The 26,239-nt window shown below is 42.7% G+C and overlaps 1 protein-coding gene across 1 annotated transcript in view; it reads left to right on the top strand.

Annotated features, from left to right (window-relative positions):
- Positions 1-15,734: 15,734 nt before the first annotated feature.
- Positions 15,735-26,239, top strand: part of NCAM1 (neural cell adhesion molecule 1) — a 54,510-nt gene continuing 44,005 nt past the window's right edge. The window contains exons 1-8 of the mRNA XM_010179919.1: positions 15,735-15,771; positions 17,247-17,321; positions 18,836-19,054; positions 19,796-19,939; positions 20,631-20,768; positions 21,248-21,365; positions 22,346-22,515; positions 23,377-23,519. Coding sequence (XP_010178221.1) covers positions 15,735-15,771; positions 17,247-17,321; positions 18,836-19,054; positions 19,796-19,939; positions 20,631-20,768; positions 21,248-21,365; positions 22,346-22,515; positions 23,377-23,519 — 1,044 coding nt within the window. The remainder of the gene's footprint in view (positions 15,772-17,246; positions 17,322-18,835; positions 19,055-19,795; positions 19,940-20,630; positions 20,769-21,247; positions 21,366-22,345; positions 22,516-23,376; positions 23,520-26,239) is intronic.

Here is a 26,239-nt window from a genome sequence, read left to right as displayed (position 1 = left end):
AAGACTTCAAGCTACCCAGAGATGTGCCCTGTCATTAAACAATAATTAAGTTTCTTATATTTGCTGTGGTGAATTCTTGCTAGGTTTCCAAGAGACTTCTCAGTGGAAACCAGATGAAGCATTTTCTTGCCTTCTGGCAGTTCAGTTAGTGTTTATCTTGTCAGTCACAGCTGATGCTGTAAGACATTTAGGTACACTGGAGGGGTAAGGGGCGGGTTTGGCTGGTTTTAGATTCTTTTAGCTTCTTCCCTGGGATCACTTTTTTATCATCTTAGCTGTAAATGATGTCTAAATCTGAGTCTGTGGAAACTATTCCTCTTCTATGTGTTGTGGTGCTTGAGTGAGGAGAGCCACTCATTTATTGCCTGTAACTTGACATTAGTCTGACAACTATATAGCTAAAATAGTAATGCAGCAGCAGAGAGAAGAGGCAGTAAGCAATCTTATTTCACTTTTGCCTGAAGGCGTTTTTCATTCCTATGCTTGTTGAGCAAATAGACCGGTGTATTAGCATGTTATTCTTCCTAATCTTTTGGCATCACTTTTCATTACATTAATGCTTTAGGTTTTATTCAGGGGAAAGATTTCTAAATGATGCTAATAGTCCTAATGATTTTCTGAAATTCTGGAGGTTCTGTCAATGTCGTAGTTGCAAAAGGTCTTCCAGTTAACACACTACTTCAAATGTTATCACAGCCTACCCACAAATTATAGTGGTATTTCTAGAGGCACTAGCATATTTAGTAAATGACCAAATTCTCAGAAACATCTTAACAGTCCACCCTGTGACAGTGCTTTATCCTTGGGGTTTAAGTGGCTGGGCTGGCTTTTTCACCATCATTGAAGGCTTATACAAAGAGTGAGTGTGAGGATTTCCAGTTACGGTCAGTGGTGGCCTGGTTCAGCTGTCATTGAAAGTGGTACTTCAGCTTCCACTTGTGTGATGTGCTGTGAGATGCTGTAAATAAAGGAGCTGGAAAAAACCAAAATCCAGGCTGCTTGGGTTTCCCCACTTCTGAGCAGTTGTGCTGTGCCTCCAGTCTCATCAGTTTAGTGCTCCCTTTGCTCCCTTTGGCTCATTTGTCTGGAGACACGAAGAACCAGTAAAGAAGCTACGAACTGAGTGTGGCCAAATGCCATGGGACTTGGAGTAACTCTTGAAAGTATTTTATGGCTTGGTTTTTGTGACCAGCTTACTTTACTATTCCAAAGCTGCCAGCCCTATTATATAGTTGGTTCTAGTTTTCTGCAGTTCCTGTGAATGCTAGAAGTTTATTTTCCAAGTTGAAAAATGAGGAGGAGAATAGATGAAGTAATCCCTACAAATGTCCAGTGGTGGTTCCAGCCTGCCTCTGCAGTTCAATTCTGTAGCGTTGTGCTTTTTCTGTTGCAAGATGCACATTTGTTAATTCCTTCTCTGTAAAAATCATCTGACGTTGATGAAATATTTCTTTGTAAATACTAACATATTTTCTTGTTCTTTTGCTTCCTTATGCCTTCTACTCTTCCAATGTGATATTATATAGTGAAGCAACCTTCCCATGTTTTCAATGTAAAGGCAAGTCATTAAGTTTCTTTTTCACCTAATATAGTGAGGAGAAATGGGGCTGTTTAATCTTCCAATATGAGGTTGTGAGACGATGTTGATAATTCCTGTTTACTGCAGAGGAGTCAGCTATAAATCAGTGGTACTTGTTCTTGCTTTTTATCTGTGTGTAGCCGTGGGACTCTGCTAGCTATCAGCGTATTTCTACTTGTTCTCTCATTTATAAATGGTCAGAAATCGCCTTTTGGAAACTGTGTTCTGAGAATGCTATCTGGCCAAAGCCTGTCCATTAGCAGCTACAGTCCAGCTTGGCTACTTCACTTGACAAATCCCGATTTGACTGAGGGTTGAACAAGTTCTCCATTGGGAATGTTATGGGCCAGTCTTGGCGACATACACCAAGGCTAGCATGCTTTTCACACTTTTTTTGGCTGCTCTCGTGCATTTCCCTCAGCTTTGGCATTCAGTAAAGAAAAAAGCCCCCTAGGCACTTGCACTCTACCAGGTGAAGTTTCCACTTTTAATGTTACGCTAATTTAGTTGCCTTCCTTCATGGTATAGGTTCAAACTGTTTGTATGCCAAGAATCTACCAGGGTGATCTTTTACAGCCAGGTTACAAATCCTGGACACTCCAAGTTTATAAGTAGATGCTGACACAGCACATCCCATACAGGAAGAACACTTTTATGCATGTAGAAAATGCTTTGGATTACAAATGTGCATTTTTGGACTTTATTCAGTGTGAGCCACATGAAGTCCTGGTATAATATTGCTGACTTTGCTTGTGTTACACTTGCACTCGTTTGGTCCTCTGGCACTGCACTAGACTTGACTGGATATCTTTCTTTTGAAATAGTATGCGATCTTTCATACCCTCCTCCTATTTCCTTATGGCTGGCTTTGATTATGTTCTGCGTAACCAAGGCCTAAGTCAGGCCTGATAAGGCTCTTGAAGTGTCCTCCCCACTGGTGGGAGTAAAGAATTTTGAGCAGCAGAGATATATTCTCTATTTTTTTTCGAGATAAAAAGTATCTGTTTGGGTATGCACTGGTATGGGCAACTAAGACTTTTTTAATGTCATGTTGTGCAAAGTCGGTGATGCTGTGTGCTTCCTGAGTACAGTCTTTGGCAGCTGAGGCCAGGTAAGCCTGTTAAATCATGCTGTACTTGAATATGAAGTGCCAGGTCACTGCTCAGTCTATTGGTGAGGAGTTTGGAGGAAATAAGGTTACTTAAATATTGAGATGAATAGGAAGTAAAAGCAAGAGCTTCTTATCTTAGTCTGTGGTTAAAAGAATTGGATGCTCAGACATAGTATTCATTAAAGAAATCTTTCTGCATAAATTCTTACAGCACGCATAGTTTTGTGATAGTCCTGAGATCCCAACTTCAGTTTATGATTTTGTGATGGCAACAGTGCAGACCTGCAAGTTCACTCCCCTTCTTTGTGGGCAAACACTGACAGATGAGTGGCCAGGTGGGGCTTTCTGTTGGAAAGCTGACGTTTGTCTCAGAAGAGAGAAACCAAGAAGTGTAGCTGATTTGTACTGGGAGGTTTGAGGGGGCAGCTCCCAGCATAGAGCTGTGTTGAGGTAGAACACAGTCTATTCTACCACCAGGGATTTAACTGAGAGATCCAGATAAGTGGGGCAGTCAGCAGACCACCCTGAACAGCGTGGAAAGTAGTAGCAGAAATACTCAGAAGGTGCAGGATTATACAAAAGAGCCTGCCACGCTCTGCACTGATGACTGTGAATCCCAGCAAAGAGGGGATCCCCCATCAGGGGAATAGCTAGTGGGTTATCTGGAAAACTGACTGTTTGCTGACCATTAAAGAACAGAGATGGTGATAGACCATTTTCTTGTAAATTTTTTGTAAACTGCATTTCAACAGCAGCTTATCTGTACAAGGTGCCATTAAACATTACTTTTCCTGTTATCTGGTAAAAGGAGACATTAAAGCATGCAGACCCTGATAGTTAGCTTTATTACCATTAAGCGTAAAACAAGTGGTGTTATGCAAACACTTCCTGTTATACAAACCCTTCGTTTCAAACTGCAAGTGAAAGTAGTGGTAGAGTCAGTATTTCAGCATCTCTACCTTAGAAAGCTTTTAATGAAACACTCCAGTTTCCAGATTTCCTTAATTTACACAAGTAATTTCAACTCTAAAGGAAATTGTAGTAGGGAAATGAAACTTTGGACTCAAACTGCTGAAACTCAAGATGCTGCTTGAGTAAAAAGGCTACTTTGTAACAAATGAAACACTTGAAGAACACATTGCTATTGTCAACAGGGTAGAGCTGGGCAGTTGTGTCACTTGTTATCCTTACTGGGTGACAGCAGATCGTGAGGTCCTGCGGCCTGATCTGCTGTTTAAGGGGAAAGCATTGTAAAATGTACCTTGTCTTACTGCTGCTGTAGATATTTGCTCTTCACTAGGAATGCTTCCAAACACCGTGTTACTGAATCTCTCATCAATCGTCTGCTTGTGCAGTTTCCATAGCATTGTGCCCTGGTGCTGGAAAACAGCTGCACCCAGAAATTCTGTTTCACTTCAGAGAATGAGACCCATGAACTGATACAATTCTCACTGTTTGTAGTGTCTGCCACAGAAAGACACTTTTGAGTGTACACTCAAAGTGGCTTGCAAAACAGACAGTGAAAGAGCTCCAACTGGATGTTTTCATCATGACATTGTGTGTGGTGCTACCAGTGTTTTGTCTGACTTCTTGATGGAGATGTATGTTTGGTGTTTAAAGTCTGGCAACAGGACAGAGATTTTGTAAACTTTCTTCTCACAGGCATGATTTAGTTTCTGTTTTAAATATGTTTCCTAATCTTACTGTCAGTTTCTATAAAGCAAGAAAGCCCGGGAGGACACTCTTGACATTGCTCTGAAATAAACAACACTGCAAGAATGCATGGAGCAGTGTGTGGTGAAGAGTGCGTGCTTGAATGTCAGGCAGATACAGCCCTGTTGCTTGTCTTGTTGTGTAATCATAATGTACGACAAGAAGAAACTAATTTTTGTTGATCACCAAATTAGTAACAGCGTGAGATGTTTTTTTATCAGCTGATGGGAAAAGGTCGTTTGAATCAAAAATAGTGCTGTCTCTGCTCTTTTCCAAATATTGTGGATGATAATAGCTCTTCTGATCCTTCCTGAAGATGAGACCAGAAGAAAGGGATCAGCCAAATGACCAGTTGTTACTTCTTCGGTTCAGTGGTGAACTAACTTCAGTTAAAAAACTTGTGTTTCTTGTGTTGCTAGTTCATAGTCAGAACGTGTTTCTGCAAAGAGTGGGGGCATGTGACAGCCATCGCTATCTATATAGAATACATCACTATACCCTAACGTACACAAAGCCGTATTCCTTTGGCTTCCTGTGTCCTTGCAGTGGAAAATCCTTTGTACACTATACTGAAAGGCAGTGCAGGAAGCAGAAGCAGTCTCTTCTGACCTGAAATTCTGGAAAGTTGCATCTCTTTCATTAGGAGCACAAGCCTGATGAACCTTTTGGCTGTTTTCTCATCTTTTTCCTTGTGTCATCAATGCTGCCTTCCCTCTAGAAGTATATAAAGCACTGAACAAAGGTATAAGCCCTGGAAAGTGCTCGTTGCCTGAAGCTGAAAGCTTTTAGAGAGTGAGTAGCAGGATAATCGGAGATAATCATTTAGTTGGAGTTATTTTTCAGTTTTGTAGTTAGAGATCTGAGTACAACGAATTCCTAGGGACTGTACTGAAGAGATGTGGTTGTTGATCTTCTTAACATCCATCGCCCTTAACAAACAGCTTGCTGGTAGCGTTTCCAAGACTTGATGATAATGGAGGAGTAAAATGTTACGCAGGGTGAGGTAACTGAGCGTGTAATAACCATTGTGCAGTGCCTTGAGGCTATTGGTGAATCCTGCCTTGAAGCACATAGGCTTACTGCAGTGTGAATGTCAGGGACTGCATAAGAAAAGTTGTCTGTCTGTGGTAGCTGGTGCTGATTTTTTGTAATCTTCATTGCAAGAGAACTGCTCCAATCATGACACTGTGTAACAGCATTTGAATAATGTCAGCAAAACCCAGCAAACTTAATTTTAAAATCTTGGGGTGAATGGAGGAGTGACCAGTCTTTTCCTTGCCGTATTTTCCTTCTCTGTTCTAAGCCTTTTCACTAGAATTATGTTTTCATTGAAAGGTATCATTTCATGCTTCTATAAAAGCTTTTTTGCTGCTGAGAGCATCTGTTGCATTTCAGTACTGTTAATCTGATGAGGCTACTGAATAGGCCAAACCTCTTGAAAGTCTCTCCTCAGACATGTGTCATATGTTCAAGAAGTCTCTATACCTGTATTTGTCAGACTGCAAATCCTTTGAGAGCAAGTTGTGCATTTTATTGATTTTCAGCAACACCAGGTCGTTGACTTTGTAAGTATACATGTCCAGATGTGCACTCAAGCAGAAGATTGTTTTCTTTCAGCTGTGCAACTCGGATGGTATCTTAAAGGTAGGATACTTCAAAGGTTCATCCTGAAACTGAACAGAGGCTGGGGTTTTTTAATTTGCTGAGTAGCAGTAACTGTATATTTATGATTATTATTATTGCTATTAAAATATGGCAAGTTTTCTTTCTAAGCCTGTGATTTTTAGCCCATTCTAAACTCTATAGTGATATTCAGCTATCAAGGAATTCCCAAGTCCTGCTAGGTATGAAAGATCCAATTTACACATTAAATATTGATTTCCGGCACTTGGTGCTTGGCAAAATATATGAATTTAAACTATTAAAATACATAGTACTGTCTCTGAAGCATGTTTGTCAATTTATGAGAGGCAGTATGACCATGAAATACGTATGGAATGTTTAAGGACTTGGATGCCATCAGTGTGAAATCTTTTCCTGGACAAATAACACAAAGGGCTGTTGGTTCAGTGCTAATACAAAATGATGAATTGACATACAATATCATTTAGAGGATTAGAATTCATTGTCTAATTAGTAAATAACTGATTAATCATCTCCAATTAATTGCTACAGGTTGGACTGCTTTTCTAGAACTGACAGTGTGTTTGTGTCCCCGTGTGTGTGTTCTGTCTCTGGACTGAGTGTGGGCACCGACCAGAGCTTTTCCCACAGATGACGCCTGTGGTCAGTGAGAGTTCTCTGTTGACAAGTAAGCTCACCTTCCAGCCTGCTCTTCAAAGGGGCAGTAATAAGATTCCGCTCTGCTTTCCAGTTAATCTCTGAAGAGCATGGTTTTCTTTGAGACTGTTTCTGCATTGTCCCAGCTGGCTGAAATTTGTGTTTACACTGGCTGATGATGGGGGATGAGACCCAAACCCCACACGTGGGGGGCAGCATTGAAACTTCTTCACTTTCCTAAGGAAATAAAACTGAGCATAAACTCAGGTGGGGAAGTCTTCAGGGTGCCTTGGATTTGGATGTCTGTAAGAGACTTCTGCAGATCCTGGCATATTAGAGTGCAGAACACCTGTCTCTAAATGTCAAGTTGGATTCCTTGAAGCAACTTAGAAGAGGCATCCAAAAATGAAGGCCCTTTACATTTTTTTTCCCTTCCTTTTGAAAAATCCTGATTCTTTGTCTTTTTCCTTCAACACTTAGATTGCTTTTGTCCTCCCCTGAGCTGCCACAGGACAGATTCAGGAGATAATAAATGTATGACCTATGAGTTAGAAACGGCTGTGTGTGCAGCTAGTGTTCCAGACTGCTGTCAGCAAATCAGAGCTACTGTACTATGGGATTGCCTGATTTATGGCAATGTAACAGTGCTGCACAAGTGATAGAATTGATTTGACATGACCTTTCACATACTGTTACAGCTATTTCTCTCATTTTGAACAGAAACAGTGAGCTTAAAAATTGTATAGTCTATGGCAGAAAATACATCACAGAATCGTAGAGTAGCCCGGGTTGGAAGGGACCTCAAAAGATCATCTGGGTGAACCTTGCATGGAAACAGGAGCCTGAATGCCTGCTCTGCTGTATCAGGTCTGTTGATGAGGACTGTGTTGTTCCTGTTACCTTGATATCTGAGTACTTTAGGAAGAGCTATGATCTTAAGCAGAAGTTGCTGAACTGGGGAGGAAGCAGGAGACACCAAGTCCTGTTCTTACTAATGTTAGTAACTTCTACTTGCTGCTTCAGCTTGATCAGTGAGACTGAAATGCACAGTGCTTTTACACCCAAAGATAGTTCATAAGCAAGCATTTAAGAATTGGAGAGCTTTGGTTTTGCCTGTGATTTGACCTCTTTGGAAACAGAGAAGGCTACATTCCATGTTTTCTTTTTTTCTTCCTTTCACAAGAAAGAGGTTATACAAGAAAAAGGTTTCTTTTCCTCCTGAGACATTCTGGTGTTGACCCATGGTAGGTCAGGCAAAGGATCAGTCCACTCATGGAACGAATGAGCTAGATCTGGAATACAGCTTCCTTGAGTGAATCTCCGAACAGCAGTGATGAAAATGTTATACTGAAGTTAGTACTTGCTGTGAAGCAAATGCTTAATTTCAAGCTTTTCAGCTAGTCCAACTTTAACTGTTACTAAAAATATGTCCCAAAGCTAAATCACCATATAAAAAAAGGTTGGGGAAGAATTCTTTTTGAGACTTTAAAATCAAGCCTCATGCTAACAATGCTAATGCCTTCACTAAGAGTAAATGATAGGCTGTATGGGAAATGGAGCTTGCTGGTTATAGGGATTGTTTTACTTTAGGAATGACACAGACATCCCAAGAACTTCAGCTCTTGCAAGGTTGTTAGCTACTGCTGCATTGCAAGTGAAGCGATAGTTCTGTTCCACAGGAGAATGCACTGTGTGTGCATGCTGCTCAGGAGACGGCCAAGATAAACTAGCTGCAGCAAGATCAGACTTGAATCATGAGCTTTCACAAATCTTGTTTTTTCTCATCTTCTCTGGATTCTTAATATACCCACAATGCAATGTCACTCACCCACATTTGTTTTTCAGCAGAAGATCGTAGCTTCCCTTAGTTTTTAATTAAAGTTGTCCGCACTCTGATTTAATGGCTCCATAAAGCATCTTGGCTTACTCTGCCTCAGGTAAATGAAAACATTTGCTGTGGCAAATAGGACTATTAGTTTTATGATCCATAGCAATAAAAAGCTTTTATCAAGAATGTCATCAGAAGAGACATAAAACTGTGTTCCACATAAAAGTACTGGTATGTCTGAAGCTTTACTTTGGTTTATACGTTTCTTTAGGAAAAGGTGTTAGTGGTATCATTTTTTTGGGTGTTTCTTGTAGTCACGTAAAAAATTGCAAGCCTTCCTGAGTGATCTTTGAAAAGATCCTGTACATACAACAGATAGGGTTACAACCTGGACAGGAGGTCTGAGCACAATCTGAATTATCCCCGCTTCTCTGCACAGATTGCCTGTATCAACTTGAATATTATGTTACTTTGTCCAGAATCAAAATAATCTTGACTTAAATTAAGCATAGAAGAAGTCTTTCTGAATTCACCGTTTGTGTTTTTGTGGTTACGCAGACTGGCTGGCTCACCAGTTTCAGCTGCTGTGGCAAGTATATCTCTCTGTGGCAAGTTAGGGTTTAAAATAATCTACAGCCATTTGCAGAATGGCAGATGGACTAGTGAACAAGGCTTTTGGCTTGGAGAGACAGCTGTGTCCTTGTTAAGGGTGTACTGTGGGCCTTACACCCTGGCCCACAGGCAGGCAGGTTTTTCAGTGGCAAGGTCACACTCTTGTTGTATAACAATTTGAAGCATGTCTGCCTTAAAAGATACTGCAGCGGTCGGCTGGGAACATGCTCTCTGTGCACCGTGTGGTGCTGCCTGTGTTGACTACAGTGCGACGTGTTTAGTAGCAGAGGGAAGAGCATCCTCTCGTATACCAGCTGCAGGTCACCCCACTAGTCTGTGGTTTGGGTTTTTGCTGTTTTTTTTTTTTCCAGATGGTTCTCCTCTAAATGTTGCTTTGTTGTCTTTCTCTATATGCATTTTGTCGTGGCGCTACGGTAAGCTGCTGTTTGCTTCCGCTCTGAACCTTTGTGTTTTGGTATTCCCCAAAGGTATCAACAATCCCCTCCTCCAATTCATGGCAGAATTACTGCGTGGTTACCATGGTGATGGCGGAGGAATTGGATCTGCAGGCCAGCTGAGATCAATCCCAGCTGCCTGCCTCCTACTCCTGAGCAGTCAGCATATTTTTAATACAGTGACTGTGTACAGGAGGCATGTCTTTGTCTTGTTAAGCCTTTGTTGTATATTAAATCCTGAGGGCTTCCAGTATAATCTGCTGAACTCACAAGCTGTACAAATCCTACCCTTACTCAAAGAGCTGTGTGCATTAGACCCAGTAGATTTATTTTCTTTTTCCTGCTCAGTTTTGTTTATTTCTGGACTTTAACATGCACTGCAGAGTTTAATTGGGGAACTGTTGTTAGAAAGGAACATAATTAAAGATGCAGTCTTTAAGAAGCCAAGCTAGTGTTCTGCCTTTAAAACTGATTGTAATGGTTTTTATTTGTTGAAGGGCGGTGCATTTTCTCTTAGCTTCACTTGCACATTGCAGAGGAATGCAATCCAGAGGAAAAACAGTGGGAACAGAAAACTGAAACTTTGCATTGTTAGTGGGTATGCTTCTAGACTTTCACTTTTAGCCTGCATTTCTTTCCACTAACTAATGGATAAATTCCATTTCTTTCCAGTGCACTGGTTCCTTTTTGGTACTCTTTGTATAAAAGGTTTTTTCTTCTGAGCAATTGCAGCAGTCAAGTTTTCTGCTTGGTGATGCTTTCTAGGGGCATTGAGAAGTGGTTGACCTCCAGTTTGAAAGAGCGTGAGTGGCGGATTCTTACAGATGGCAGTTCTGTTTGTGTCGTGGTTGCAAGGCTCCAGGCTTGTTCTTTGCAGTCCTCCCCACTGTGTTTGTGTAAAGGGATGAGTCTGGCTTTCTTTATCTCCTTTTCTCTACCTGCTTCAGCTTGCTGCAGCCAGTGACTCTCTTTTCTAAATACAAAGTGCCCGGTCAGGCCGCTTTATTGCGCTATTGTTAGAATCATTGCACCAAGACAGAGTAGCATCCCAACCTTTTGGGGAATTGTTTAATCGAGCTTGAAGGTGCTGAAAGCTGTTTAGATCCAGTTGAAGCCAATAATTCTTTATCTGAGGGAATAAAGGCTGGGTTCTTGTCAAAGGTGCGGCCGAGGCAATGCTTTGTTTTGTGCTTGCTGCCATGAAAGCAATTGGTGTGGCTCAGATTTATGACCTGGGGCCCTTTTAAGAAGGGTTCAGGGACATTTTCCTCTGATTCAAAAAATAAGTAGCTTAGCACATAGGCATAGCTGCAGGATGTGAAATATTCTTATCCAAGGTATTATTCTTTTGCAATTTCTTTTCTAAAGCCATTCTGGAAATGTAACCAACAAATGGTTTCATACTTGGATGGCTCTCTATTTGGGTTCAATTTCCTTTGGCTAATATCTGGGAAGGAAAACTTCAGAGTTTAGCTAACCTCTAACAAGTGTTGGGGCTCTAGGCTGCTTCCTAATCCATCTGTTCAAAGGGAGGCATACTGTGCATCGTTTCTCGATTTTACTGAAAGCAAGCCTTTGTTTGCTGTGGTTCCTCTTGTGCTGCGGTACTAGTGAATGGTGTGCAACTTCTGAAAGACTGCTTGCTTTGCTGTGACAGTTGTCCCAAGCGTATCAGTTACAGGAAGGGGAAGTGTTGCTCTTGGTGTTTGCGCTGGATCCAAGCAAGATGATACAGACTAGTAGATGGTAGCATACTCTGGCTCCCGTAAAGAAGCTGTCACATACCTAGCATAAGATTAGCTGGAGTTGTGGATAGCCCAAGAATTGGAATCCTCTGAATCCGACCATTGATAAATACTCTGTTACACTCGGTTTCTTTACTTATGGATTTATTACTGGTATACTTAGGGGAACATCTTCTAGCAGTTTTTTTGTACGGAATAAGTGGTAGGCTTTGGAAGTTAGAAATGACTGTGAGGTACTAATCTCACAAAGATTTCTTTGAAGGCTATTCTGTGTTTTGTACACTGATATTTATTTAGTTGCCATTCTGGTATTAGTCACAGCTCATTCATATTGTGAATTCGTAGCATGCTATGAAGTTGTCTGCTTATCTGTTGAGACACAGCTGAGTTGATGAGCACTGTGCACTGTTTCTCCTTGAAGTCGTCTGAGTGATGTGCTATATCCTTCCTCCCTAATCTCCAGCCCCACAGACACTGAACCACTTGGCCATTGTGTTGTGAGTACTGTCTCAGTTTGTGCCTCTTCCTGATCTCACTGTAGGCACAGCTGTGGTTTCATTGCCAAGTTCAAGTTTTATTTCGATTTTTTTTTTTTCCTGCTCATGTCTGTAGTATTTTCATCAGTGGCTGAAAGCCACAAAATCGTGCCATGTTTGGAGTGAGCCTTTGGGTGAGTAGAGGCATGTCTCTGGACTTAGCTGAGACTTGAAGTGTAAGTAAGCAGAGACACTTCAGATCAGGTTGGAAATGAAATGTGGATCAGTAAGTGTTTCAGTTTGTAATATTATGCTGAGAGAATGTTAAGAGTGAACATGGGGATAGAACTTGAGATGATTCCCTTCCTCATTTTTCATCACCCTGAAGCTGAGTTATGTGGTCAACAGGTGTTAGTTATAGGTTAAATGAGAAAAGACAGAAAATTCATGTAGAATCTACCAGCAGTTGTTGCCAAGCTTACTTTTCTACAGATATCCACCAAGGAGTATTTCCAGTGTGGATTTTCCAAACCTGTTGACAGATTCTTGTATGACTAAGATGGCAGCTGGATAAAGCAGAGAAGCTAGACCTTTGGTTTTTACCCCTGAATCTTGTTGAGAAGATTGACAAACAAGCTCTGTCAGAGAAGGGTGAAAATTTCTGCTGATACTGGCTCAGCCAAGTCCTGGGTTGCTGTTGGTCTTTGCTTGGATTGAGCTGTCCTGAAGCTTGAGGGTTTCCATCTTTTGCAGAGGCAAGTACAAGGATATGAAATTGTTCTGACAGGAGCATCTCCACAGGTGCAAAGGGAGCAGACTACCTCGCATGTGCGAGTGTGTCCTGCTGTAGATTCCTGCCCGCTTCTTTCAGCTACAGAGAGATGGCACATTTGTCATGTAGCACATGCTGAACGTGGTAACAATTCATGCTCTGAAGTAAGAAACATTTAGGTCCTTATTTAGTTCTGAAGTTCAAATCAGAACCTTGAGGGTCAGTGGCAAAGTGGTGGAAAGCTAAAGCAGTAATGGAAGGAAGGATGTTTGTGTATGTGTGAACTCCCATTTATCCTAGGGAGCCATGGTGGATATAACCCCAGAGTAAATTTGCATGAATGCAAATGTGTAGTTAAGAGTGTTTAGTGTTCCGAGACATTCCGTTTGCATGGCCCCAGATAGATCTTCAAGAGCGGCCGGTGCATTAGCCTTCCTGCTTCTAATGTGTGAGGGAGACCACAGCTCACTGCAGTTCATTCACACTCTGCTTCACCTGAGTCCTTTTGAATTTAGACAGATAGAGAGGCAATACCCAGTAATTAACACACTTTCCTCTGCTTCGAGTGGCGTGTTATTTACTCAACAGGTAAAGCCGCCTGTGCTAGCCTCAGTTTTAGCCCAGCAGGGAGACATCCTCCCTGCCTATTACCAAAATCATGGCTTAATTTGAGCTCATTTCTTTTGTTGAAATGCAAGACTAATTATATTTAACTACAGATGAACAGGAAGTTGCATTAGCAGAGTTTTTTCAAATCAATGGGGAGTTATTCAGCATTATCTGGGGGCTCGGGAACTTTGTAACCAGATAAAAGATATGGGGGAGGGCAGAGCTATAAAAAGTGTTATTGTGTGATTATGAAGAGGCCTTTTAATGCAGTTATTATGTGATGCTAAAGAGGGCCTTTATTGCTTGAAGTTGGAAGCGGAATACAAATGGGCTCACAGTGTCTATTAAATGAAGAGTGGAAAAAATAGTCTCCATGTCCCTGAACTGCAAAGCCAAAATAACAATTAAGTAGTGATTAAAATCCATGGCAGTGCTGGATTTGTTAGTTTGATCACATACTAAGTAATAAAGTTTACCAAGTAGGGAGCAATTGTTTGTGTAATTTAAGGCATAGTTCATGGTTGTGATGAACCTGTTCACCCAGGTTATAATGTCAGCAAATTAATCTGCTGATAAAGGCTGGTTGAAACAATCAGGGTTGAATTCTTACCGGTGTAAAGTAAGTACAGATGAGCTTGATGTGAACAATTCAGAGGAACATTTCTTCTCAGATAATACTTGATTTCCAGAAGTTATCTTCCATTTCCCTGGCTGAAGGCTGCTGGACAAACACAGCTGGGCTCCTTTGTGCCTAATTTCATTACCAGGGGTCTGCCTGCCAGCCCTCTGTTACCTCAATTTGTAGGAGAAAGCCTTAACATTGTTTGCAAACACACTGACAACAAAAACCAGGGCAGGTTCCGGGCTGGAGCAGTCCCACAGCCTATGCAATCCGTTATCTTGGCTCCTACACAGAACCAGCACCAGAAGAAAACACGGGAGACTGAAAAAAGCCAGGTTTAAATTTGCTTCTCAACATCTGTGGCTGAATGGAAATGTTGCAATTTCTTAGCGTATGTTTTGTGCCTTTAACAGCTATGAGATGATGCTCGCTCCACCTAGTGATTAACGAGCAGAGGTTTTTCTGCAGGGAGTAATTGCTGGCTGGATGTAAGCAAAGGCAAGGCTGTCAGGCATTACTTGAAGATTCTTATGGCCATTTCTTAGAATAGTGCAGTACTTTGGATTCCCTTGTGCTAGGTACAGTATAAATGCAAAACAAATGCTGTAGTTGCTGCCTAAAGACAGATAAAGGATGAGAAGATGCAGATGAGTACAGGCAGATTGACTCCCGCTAGGCAAATCTAATCATTCGTCTGGCCAGATGGATAACTTGGAGATTGCAGTGCATATTTATTTCTTACCTGCCACTTCTTTAGAAGCCTCTCTGATTTGTAAGAGCTGTTTTCTAAGGATGCTGTTGCCAGTGAGTAATTCTTTGTGACCTGGGAAGCACTGGCTGTAATTGGATGTATTTAGCAAAGTATAGGGGTTTGACCTTTCCTAGAGGTGGCCCATATAGGAAAAGTCAATAGCTTGAGATGCGATGTGTACAGCACACATGGGCATGGCAATCTGTGTCAATGAATCATTATATTGACATTCTTAGGAGCTTAGATGTAGCAGTGCTAGAGACAACTTGAATAGTCGTCAGCAGCCTTGAATGTGTCAGATATGCTTCTCCTTCCACTTTCATTAACACAGAGATTGAGCCAGGTCTGAATTCCGATAATCTTTGCCTTATTGCCGTGGTCTGAGCACATCAGTCTTCCGTACTTGTCTTTTCTCTTGCCTTTGTACCATCGAGAAGATGCTTCTGCCACTTGCCATAGCTGGGGGCTGGGTATTGATTGAAAGTGGTTTGTACAGTGCCACAGGGGGCCTGTGGAAGGACAGGGTGTCCAAGATATATCTTGAAAGCCTAAGCTGGGGCCATAACTGCACTATCATGCATTCTCCCATAATAAAGCCATCCTATGTGTCTCTCTGGTTCAGTGTTGTCTGTTTTGAATAGTTCATTTGCTCCTTTTTTATCATCTGTATAGTTATGTATCCTTATTCTTAGCCATATGCTTCACATCGTGAAGCCACATTTGAGAAGTCCCTCCTATCTTGACTAAAGAAACGTCAGTCTTTCCAGCTACAGGTTTCTTCTAGGTGGGTAAGCAGATACTCCTCCCTGTAAGAACTACTTGTGTATGAAAGGTCTCTTCCAACCTAAATGATTCTGTGAATATATGAAAGGAAGTCCTGCTGTGCTTCAGCACTGCTGTGTCACTGCAGATTAGGGAACTCTTCAGTATGCTACTTGTGGTCTGAATAAAGATTGAGTTTATGGAGTTGCTAACGTTGTAGCAAGTTTGGACAGAGCAACTTGGAGAAAAGTAACAATGGTGCCTGTCGAGATAGTTTATGCAACATTACATCCTAAATTAGAAAGAGGTTGACGCAAATGTGCAGATAATTCTATAAGGCCCTGCAAGAGTGTTCTTGATAGGATGGCTGGGTTGCTATAGGAAAACTGCTATGCCCAGCCCTCTCTGTTTAGAGGATAATGAAAGTATTGGATACCATTTTAGAAGCTGCTGCTGGTAAGGATACCCCATTTCTATCAGCTTAGCAGGAGGATCTAAGTGTAGCTTTGTGTTGATGCAAAACACTCATAGATTGTTTAAACCGATACATCCGATGTAAGTATGCAGAGTAAGTAAACTCTGTGGAGTGTCCCTGTTGGGCCAAAAGAGTTAATGAGGAAGTATTCCTTGCTTGGATGGAAACTCTGTAATTCACCTTCTGTTCAGGAGACAACATGAGCAGAACAGACGAGCAGCAGGTACCCTCAAAAGTAGAGCATCCTATAGTAATGCCAGTCTGTCATTCCAGGGCCAGCCTAGCGCTGTTACTGGTATTCTGCACTGTTTCCCAAGCCAGCTTAATACTATAGCACTGTCTGCCAGTGACTGTCACCTTGTCACTGTTTAATAGCAATGTTCAACAAGACACTGACATTTTAAAAGACCAAATCAATGCTTCTGACAGCAGCAGTTTGTTGAATGACACTGGCCTTATGCATTTTTTCTAGGGTAAGGTAAATCAAGTGTAAAGGGTGTGGATTTGTGTGTGTCAGCACTCTCCTAGAATAGGCATTTGAGGGGAGGCCTTTTTTTGTTTGTTTTTTTACAGCTTGTCCTTTGATGGAAGTAAATAAATGCTAGAGGAGAGATGAAAGCAGGGAGAGTATCTTAAAATAGAAACACATAGGTTGTCACAGCAGTATGATAGTGACCTAGAACCATGGACACATGAGCAAAGTACCACTGGGATACGAGCTTGGAGCGTGTCATCTGCCACAAAGCTACCTGTGTGCACTTTCAAAATGAGTCCCATTTTCTAATGTGCAGTAGGTTGACGAGTTCTGTTGGTTTTCTTCAAATGGTGTGAACAGAATGCTGTATATTGCTGAGCCCCTTGAAAAGCTGTGCTTGAGGGACATCCCTGTTGTTTTGTATGCTGCACAGAGATCATGTTTTAAATATGATTCAAGAGTGTGTAACAGTGCGCATGGATTGCTAGTGGATGAACAAGATTATAATGAAGTTATCATGTTTAGTTTGGAGGCAGCAATCACACCACGTTCCTGCTTGTACTGGAGATTGGTGTGATGTAACCTGCTGGAGTCAGCTCTTGAAGTCTGCTTGGCAGGAAGTGTCTATCCGTGACAAGATTTCTCAGGTTGGTATTTTCTTGCAAAAGGGTTTAGGCCCTGAGCTCCCAGTGGTGCAGATACAGGGTTGTACGTTTCAGCAGTCCCCTTCAAGAAAAGCCACAAGATACACCATGGCTGGAAGCCACTCTCAATGTTAGCAACTTCTCTTGTATCCTCAGGGGTACATGGCACTATACATTCAGATAAATACTGATAAAGAGCAATGCTTATGAAGCCAAGAATACTCCACCCTATGCTCTTCCACTGGATGACTGAGGGAGCCATGGGGATGGGAAGCTTTTTTTGCCAAAGACCACTCCTACTGTCTAACCATCTTCTGCATGCTCATTTCTTTTCCAGCCTCTCTACAAGTGGACATTGTTCCAAGCCAGGGGGAGATCAGCGTTGGAGAATCTAAGTTCTTCTTATGTCAAGGTGAGCGATGGCTTATGGCATCCCTTGTCTCCATCTGGGTTTGCTGGGAAGGTCAATCAGTGTATTAACTCTGGGGTAAAAGCTTCAGTGCCAGGTCTGTCTGCAAGATTTCTTGCTCGCTCTTTCTTGTATGCCCTTATGGTTTATAAGACGGAGTAGCAAAGGCAACACATGCTGTTTACTGGAAACAGTAAATGTGTTCTCCCTTGAGAGCTGGCAAATGAAAGCAGCTCCAGCAAAGAGATTTTTCAAATTAAAAAACAGGTACTGAAGTCTTGTCTCTAGGCTTGAGCAATAGCCACAACAATGGCACCTTGCATCATTCCGCAGCAATTTGGTCTTTTGAGTTTAGAATTAAGCCTGTTGTTTTTCCAAATTATTTCTCTCATCAACTGCTAGCAGCAGTAATGGGAGTGCCAGGTGACTTGAGAGTTGTTACCTCTCCAGCTAAGGATATTAATGCTGCTGAAAACCTACATTTCTTGTGACACGATTTTGCTGTTTGTTCAGGCCACCAGCTACCCCAGGCTGTTCTCCAGCACAATGTGGTGAAGTGCTGGCACAATCCTCATGCCCCAAAGTGGGTCCTACAATTTTATGGCATTTTCCAAATTAGCGTCCACGTGTCCTCTATCAGAGGCTTTCAGAGGCTCTGCAAGCAGCTGGCCTGGTTTCTAATGGGAGGAATTAGTATGCTGGAGCACTGACTTGATAGCATCCTGAAGCATGACACACAGCAAATGGGTGCTATAGAGAGCTCTGGGGGCAAAAATGCTGTCAGAGGACCACTCTTCCTCAGGAGCATACTGTCTGGGAAAAGTAATGAGGTCATCTGATCCACGAGTGCTTAATGCAGAGTAATTTGTTAATGCCAGTGCTTTAAAAATGAATGTGTACCCTGAGCGAGTGCTGTTGTGATAATATTTGCATACAGAAAACTGTGGAATCGATTAAAGCCCCTCCAGTAATAGGATTTTGCCCCTAATAACAAAGCCACACTGATGAACGCAGAGATGTGAGCTGCGAGAGATGACCTGGAACCACTTAATCACAATCTGATTTATACTGGATGCAGCAGGAGGGTTAAGCTGATCAATGCCAGAACTGCTGCTATAGCAATGTCACCATTTTGGTATACGAAGTAGCCCAGCCTGGAAATATGGGTATTTATTAAAAACTAGATGGAGCTGAAGCAGGAAGATATTTTTATATCTCGGGCTGATGTGTGTGTTAGAGACACTGGGCCATAGGGTCCTAGGATGCATAGAAGGCCATTCTGGGCTAAAATCAGTGTACCTTTTAGATTATAAAACCAACCTAATATCATTTTTGCAGGACAGCAGCTGACCATTCACAGTGCAGTGAGAGAGAATTTTCTTTGCTTGCTTCTCAGGTACCAGAAGCCCTTCCCCTGGGTCAATCTTCCGCATAGCGCTACTGGTTGTATTGAATTCCCTCTGCAGGTTTCTTGGTGACTCATTTCAGTTTTCTTTGTTTTCCTTTATTGTCCCTAGTGGCAGGGGAGGCCAAATACAAAGACATTTCCTGGTTTTCTCCTAATGGAGAGATGCTGACGCCGAACCAACAGCGCATCTCAGTGGTGCGAAATGATGACTTCTCCTCCACCCTCACCATCTACAACGCCAACATCGACGATGCTGGCATCTATAAATGTGTCGTCAGTAGCGTGGAGGAGGGAGACTCCGAGGCCACCGTCAATGTGAAAATTTTCCGTAAGAAAGCAGCTCCGAGGCTATTTTCTGGTCTACCTTGCACATGTATGAGGCAAGATTAGGGAGGCAACCGTTTTAGCTTCTTAGAAAATGCTGCTTTTAAAGGGGAAGGAGAAGGGTGAAAAGAAGGAGGAAGTTAAGAAGATACAGCCTTCCCCTCTCTTGTTTTTAAGGGGAAGGTGGCAACTAGGACCTCGGCCTGTCAGGGCATTCCCAGCATGTCTGCTGCTGAAATTCTTCAGAAAGGCAGGAGAGCAAGGGAGGGTAGAAGGAGAAAATTCTAGCACATCATAAATGTCTGCGAGGAGTAAGCAGAGAAAACAGCTTTTGTGGATGACAGACATGCTGTGAGATAAGACTCCTTTTTAGTAAAGAGGGTCACGTTCAGAAGGGTTATAATAACCCATCAGCACGTTGTCCAGCAGAGCCACGATAGCAGCTTCTCCCCTTCCTTCCGGGAAGCTGAGCAGTTCCAAGTTGATATCTTCTTTTTGCAGCGTAGATAAGTCAGTGAGCTAGACAGAGCATTGATTTGGCCCACTGATATGCTTGGGAGGCAGGGCTGGAAATGGGGTTCCAGTGCATTGTGTCAGGCACAGCTTTATCCTTCCCTCTGGAAAATTAGGATTTCTGGAGAACGTGTCCTCTGGGGTTTCTTGGCTTTCCTCAGACTTGAGTCAGGAGCACAGCTTGAGGTATGCCAAGAAAGCTGCAGTGACTTTCTCCTTCCGTTGTTTTCAGAAAAGCTGATGTTCAAGAATGCTCCTACTCCTCAGGAATTCAAGGAAGGGGATGATGCTGTGATTGTGTGTGATGTGGTCAGCTCACTGCCTCCTACCATCATCTGGAAGCACAAAGGCAGGGATGTTATCCTAAAAAAAGATGGTAAGGCACAAGAGATGTCCTGGTGCTTGTCCATTCAGGGGTCAAATGTCCGCCTTCCATCAGGATTCAAATCAGACTTGTACAAGGGGTTCAAGAGAACAAAATGGTGGTGGTCACAAGGGAGGAGAGAAGCAATTTGTACCTAACACTAGGTCTTAGGATGTGAATTTAGTTATTCAGGGTGCTGTGGTTTGGCAACGGCAGGACAATAATGTTCCCACAGCAACGGCCACTGGAATAAGCCGAGGAATTATTTAAAAAAATCATATTAAAAAAATGCCATCAAATAGAAAAGCTGCATGTTGTGACACTCTCCAGTCTTCTTAAAGAAAAGGAGCTTAGAGCTCCTTGCAGTAATCTTGCTCTTTCTTTCAAAATGCTGTAGACTCATGCCCAGAGTGGCCTTGACTCCGGTTGAGCATGAGTGTTTGTGTATATTTATCTCTTTATCTCTCCATGTGTACTTACAGTATAAAGCACTAGAGCAGTTTGCCTGCTGCCCACATCTGGTTTCTTTCTTGGCAACGTCAGATCCAGTTACAGCAGCATCTCCATTAAATGATGGGAAGGGAGATTTTATTACACTAACCATGGTCTTAACCCAGAGAGGGCAAGGAGAGAAGAACCACCTGTAACCTCCAGTGAGCTTTCCTGAGAATCCCTGGATGAACCTTCCTTTTGTCTTTTCCAGTTCGATTTATAGTCCTGTCCAACAACTACCTGCAGATCCGGGGAATCAAGAAAACAGATGAAGGGACATACCGCTGTGAGGGCCGGATCCTGGCTCGCGGGGAGATCAACTTCAAAGACATTCAGGTCATCGTAAATGGTGAGCAGCTTAGAGGAAGGCTAGTGCAGGGGCAGGGTGTGTAGCACCTGCACTTCAGGCTGCTGGTGGTAATGTTATTTTAGAGTCACAGTTTACCAGCTGCTTCCTAGTCTTTCTCTGCTGTGTCAAATAAGAATGTCCGGGAGTTGACTGAGTGTTTACCAGATCTTTACAGGAAATTGTCATGCCAAGAGAAACCTCAAGTGTCTCATGACGTAGAGTGAAGTACTGATCTTGCTGGGACTCATAGGTGATTTTGTCTACAACACTGATTCTCTGTGTCTCCCCACCCTCTGCCCCCCCTTCCCCGTGCTGATTGCTGTAGAGAGCTCATGCATCAAACCTCTTGATTGAAACCTGCAGGTGATGGCATAAGGGTTTGAATTACTAGTGACATCCATCTGTGTGTATTGTAGAGACTCAGTCTTGCTCACATCTTCTGTCCTTTCTAACTTGAATGTGAATTCCTTCTCTTCTAGTACCTCCTTCTGTGCGTGCCAGACAGAGCACTATGAATGCCACTGCGAACCTCAGCCAGTCTGTCACCCTCGCCTGTGATGCTGATGGCTTTCCTGAGCCAACCATGACGTGGACAAAGTAAGACGCTGTGTGCAATGCCCTGATTTATGTGAGCGTGGATGTTTTCAGCAAGGCCTAGAAAACCAGGCTGGAGGGAAAACAGCATTTTAACTGGAAAAAGGTTCATTCATTTTTCTCACAAGAGAAAGAATGGCCTCATAAAGGAATTGCGGTTAGCCTCTGTTGTGAGTAACTGTTAACTGTGGGCCACTCGCTACACACCCTCTGAGTGGGATGGGGAAGAGAATCAGAAATCCAAAACCTTGTTGCCTGAGATAAAGACGGTTTAATGGATAAAGTAAAAGCTGTGCATCCAAGCATATGAGCTATTATGAAGAAAATTAACTCTCTCCCAGCCAAAACCAGTACAGCTTCTTGGATAAACAAGAATAGCAGTAAAATTAGCAATTTTTCACTGTCCCATTGTATCCTTTGTCAAGCTGCAGGTAGAGATGAAGCTTCATGCTGACCAGACCTGTCCCGTGGGTCAGTTTATTATCATCATCATGTGTTGGGGAACTTGGGCAAAAGCAGATGGTGTAACTTGCATTTGTCATGCCAGGAGATCTGCATCTGAAGTCTTTCTCTTCATTTCATTGGGTCTAAAATTCACTGTCAGGCAGACCTCAAGTATACTGTTCTTGAAATTGAGTAGCCTGTGGTGAAGGTTATGAGGAAAAGCTGATGACAGCCTGGAATAGTCTTGATATGCAAGGACAGAAGCAATCTTCAGTGGTGATTGTAGTTCTTGCATACAGGCTATGATGTGTCAGGAGATGAAAGGTTCAGCTGCCAACAGCCCTAAAGCAGGAGAGATTTTAGGAACAGATAAAAATGTAAGCTTTGGAGCGCACAGGGAAAGGAAAAGGTGGTGATCCCTCTGAACCTGAGGAATTTCAGTGCAGTGATGCAGTCCTAGCAGTAACTACAAGCCTAAAAAAAGTAGCTTTTGCTTGCTTCTCCTCTCCAACACAGCCAGTATGTTTTGTGCCCTGCAGGGATGGAGAGCCAATAGAACAGAGCGATGATGAAGACAAATACAGTTTTAACTACGATGGGTCTGAGCTCATCATCAAGAAGGTGGATAAAAGTGATGAATCCGAATACATCTGCATTGCTGAGAACAAGGCTGGCGAGCAGGATGCCACTATTCATCTCAAAGTCTTTGGTAAACGTTCTCGTACTGTCTCACCTTTCCAATCCATTGGTAGCTCACTAGCGCAACCTGGAAATAACGTACTTCTCCCAGATACTGGCTGATGTGCCTTATCCAGAGCCGCTGCGTTCCCAAGTAACGCAGTGCACCTCTGCCGTCATGCTAGGCAAAACAGATTCTGTGTCTGTGTCTGAAATGGATTCCAACTCCATTCTGCTTCCTCCCTGATAAAAGAAATTCAGTCCTGTGCAGGCAGTGGTGTGAGATTCACGTGCTACTTGAAATATCTTCCAGACCCAGAGGGCTGAACCCTAAACCAACCGAAGTTGCTATTATAAGGTTTTTAGCAGTTCAGTGGGATGTGCTATAACCTTGACAGGGAGGTGAACTCCACCCCACCACTGTGTGAAGGAGCTCAAGCTCACAGGAATGAATCAGCAGCTTTTCTACCTTCCATGAATCTGAGACTGTTAAGGAATATAATTCTCCCTGTCTCATGCCTCTGCAGCCACTTGACAAAGCCGCTTATCAGAAGGCTAATTTGGGGCAGAGAAAGTAGACAGTGAGGTGGGAACTTAGCTTATAATCTCAGGGACTCATCATTTGTATGTTGTTAAATGGGTTATACTTCAGACAGACCCTCTTCTAGCTCTCTTACAAGCCTCAGCTGTAAGCATGTGTAGAAAAGGTCTTCTAGTTCTGCACGGAGGTGCCCTCTTCTCAAATGTCACTCGGCTCTCTTCCCCATGTGGCAGTAAACTTGTGCCAGTTCAAAAGCCTTTTTTCCCCAGTGTTGCTTGTTCCAAACACTGCCGTTGACGGGCAAGCTTCATTCTGAGCACCAACTGAATGAAGGTTGCTTTTTCTTTTCAGCAAAACCCAAAATCACCTATGTGGAGAATAAAACAGCTATGGAGCTGGAGGACCAGATTACACTGACCTGTGAGGCATCTGGTGACCCCATCCCTTCCATCACGTGGAGAACTTCTACGCGGAACATCAGCAATGAAGAGAAGGTATAACCCCTCCCAAAACCATGGTCTCATTTGCTGGCATCAGTGCAGCTTGTATCTGCCTGCCTCTGCTGATCCAGAATGCATGATAGCCATGCACAGATGCCCATGGAAATCATGGTGATTCCCCTCTCTGTAATGAGAACACATGCCATCCTGCACAGACTATCTGCTGATGGGTCAGCTCCAGAGCTGAAGTAATGCCATAGGTGTCCTTCTGTACAGAGAGCCATCTCAGTTTATTACAACTGAGGATATGCTGCTTAATTTCCTGCTGGTATTGCTGAGTGGAATTAACTTGAAAAGCAGCAGGCCCTGGACCCTTTACAGAGGAGTTTCCAAAGCAACCTATAGTTGTCAAAGGGTTTTTCATTTCCAAGCTGAGAGGTGGGAATGAGCACCCTGATTCCTGTGTCGCCCATGCTGTCGTCACCATGAAATGATCTGGGAGGGTTGGCAGGTGGAGAGGTATGGAGCATTATCTCTCAAAGATGCAGTGGACCAAAATGAGCCTGTTAATTCCTTCTTGCCCTTCTGTATTGTATTCTAATGCTGCATGCCCTTGAAGCACAAAAGCCTGGCTGCCTTTGTGTTCACCTGTTTTGTTGATCACGGCAACACCATTTTGTTCTTAAAAAGCAAAAATAATTAGCAGTTTTTCTTTAACAAAAAAGAGTGCTGGTTTTTTTTTTATTGGCCACAATTCCCCTTAATAGACAAGATTGGGATGTGCTGTATTACTGTAGATATTTCATAATAGCTATATAAGGTGATCAGGAGGCATAGTTTAGAGCCAAAGAAAGCCTAGACAAAAGTTGGAGTCAGGAGTTGTTGCTTATGAATAATCTTCTAATAACAGCTTACTTCAAGGCTCAGCTAATTTGGGCATGCCGGGGGTTCTGACTCAATATGAAGGCAGCAGTTGACAGACCATGAAAGTCTTAAAGCAGCAGAGGTCTCTGCTGTCGTCATCTACACAACCACCATTCTGCATTATAGCCTCCTCAATGAGCTTTTCTCATTGCCTCCGTGATGTCAGCACTTCACCCTGTTGTGAACGTGTAACCTATTAATCAGGATGCCTAAGTTTTCCAGCCTTAATTCTTAACATCTTTTGGATTCAAGGGCTAGTGCAAACACCTGCAATGTTTAGAGAGAGATTTCCATTGCCTTCAAAAGCTGTTGGCTTGGGCTATCACTGCAGCATGACTGGGGAACCTGTTTTGACAGGATAAGGTTATTCACGGCCTTGTCTCTGTCTAGGAGAGTGGTGGGAGGAGCGAAGTGCTCCAGTGCTGCTAGCACTAGAGCTTGGATCACAGCCAGGGAAGAGAGCTTTGACAGGGAGAGGAATATAAAAACTGAAATAACACTAAATCAAGCAGAAGTCAGTAGGAGAGCCTGTTTGTGGAGAGTCCCATCTGTTCAGCCCAATTAAACTAACAAGATCTCTGTGGCAAAACTGCTAACCATTTTTGAGACTCTCGTATATCCTGTTTGATGCCCTTAAGCTGGCGATCGATATTAAGGGAAGTGTTAATATGCTCATAGTTTCTTACATGGATGGGGAAAAGTCAAAGGTTTGAGGTACTACCATGTGTCTCATGTACTGGTTCAAACCTTCAGGGAAAAGATTTTTATTTTTTTTTCATATACGATGTACTTTCTAGCCAGGATTTTATTTTTTTGTGTGTGTTTTGTTTTGTTTTGTTTCTTACTTTTTTGGTTCTCCGTAAGTTTAGGTGAATGGTACAGATGTCCAGAAAATCCTCAGGTCAAAGTAGCTCTGGTCAACATTCTACTACATACAACCAAATGCACATATTGGGTTTACTGTCCACTTCCTGTCTCTGGGATAGCCCAGGGGAATGAATGGTCTTTGATGTGGGACAAGCAATACTATTTTGAAAATTACCAAGCCCTACTTTTGAGCATGCTTTGGATGCTTGGGTGCATCTGTCTTGCTACATGCTGTTTGCTTTTGTAATCATACTTCAGATCAGATTTTTAAAGGTCTAGAGGTGCCTTAACTGCCATGAACATTTGCTGCTTCAGAAAAACCTACCCAAACCTACAAGCAAACAAAGAAATAAAACCCAACAAAAAGCAAAACCCACACAAACCCACACAACAACATAACAAGAAAAAAACCCCTCTCTGGATTACATTCCCCCAACCTCTGTCTTTGTCCATGAACAGAGTTCGATGTGCGGACAAGGGGCAGGAGGAGCTATATAGCCCAAACGCCTAGGTTGACAATGTCACAGCTATTTCAGTATTCCCACGCTTCCCTGAGAGACCTGTAGGTATCATAGCATGCACAGCAAAAGATTCTCCTTTCTGTGGCTCTGCCTACATAAGGTGGCATCCCTTGGACAAACAGTCTTTTGCTTGAGGATGGTCTGCAAAGGTAAGTGGTTGTGACTGTGCTCGAGCAAAACCAGGTGACTGGTGACTGTGTACCAACACAGATGAGCAGACCAAACACCCAGACACTGGCATGCCGCAAGCTTGCTCTTAGTAGTAAGCTGGCAGCTTGCATTCTTCTGCCCTGTAGAGAGTGCAAGCAAAATTACAGAAAGAAAAAAACTTGCTGATATTTGTCTTACTTGGTTGTGAATGTAGGACCATCCTACTTAAGAGAAACTCTTGCCCTATCAGCCTGAGATTCCTGTCTATCACTACTGCAGAACATAGCAAGACTTAGCAGGCCTGGAAGGTCA

Source organism: Mesitornis unicolor, unplaced genomic scaffold (genome assembly GCF_000695765.1).
Source record: "Mesitornis unicolor isolate BGI_N332 unplaced genomic scaffold, ASM69576v1 scaffold6902, whole genome shotgun sequence".
NCBI classification, from domain to species: domain Eukaryota; kingdom Metazoa; phylum Chordata; class Aves; order Mesitornithiformes; family Mesitornithidae; genus Mesitornis; species Mesitornis unicolor.
This window is presented reverse-complemented; position numbering and strand designations above follow the sequence as displayed.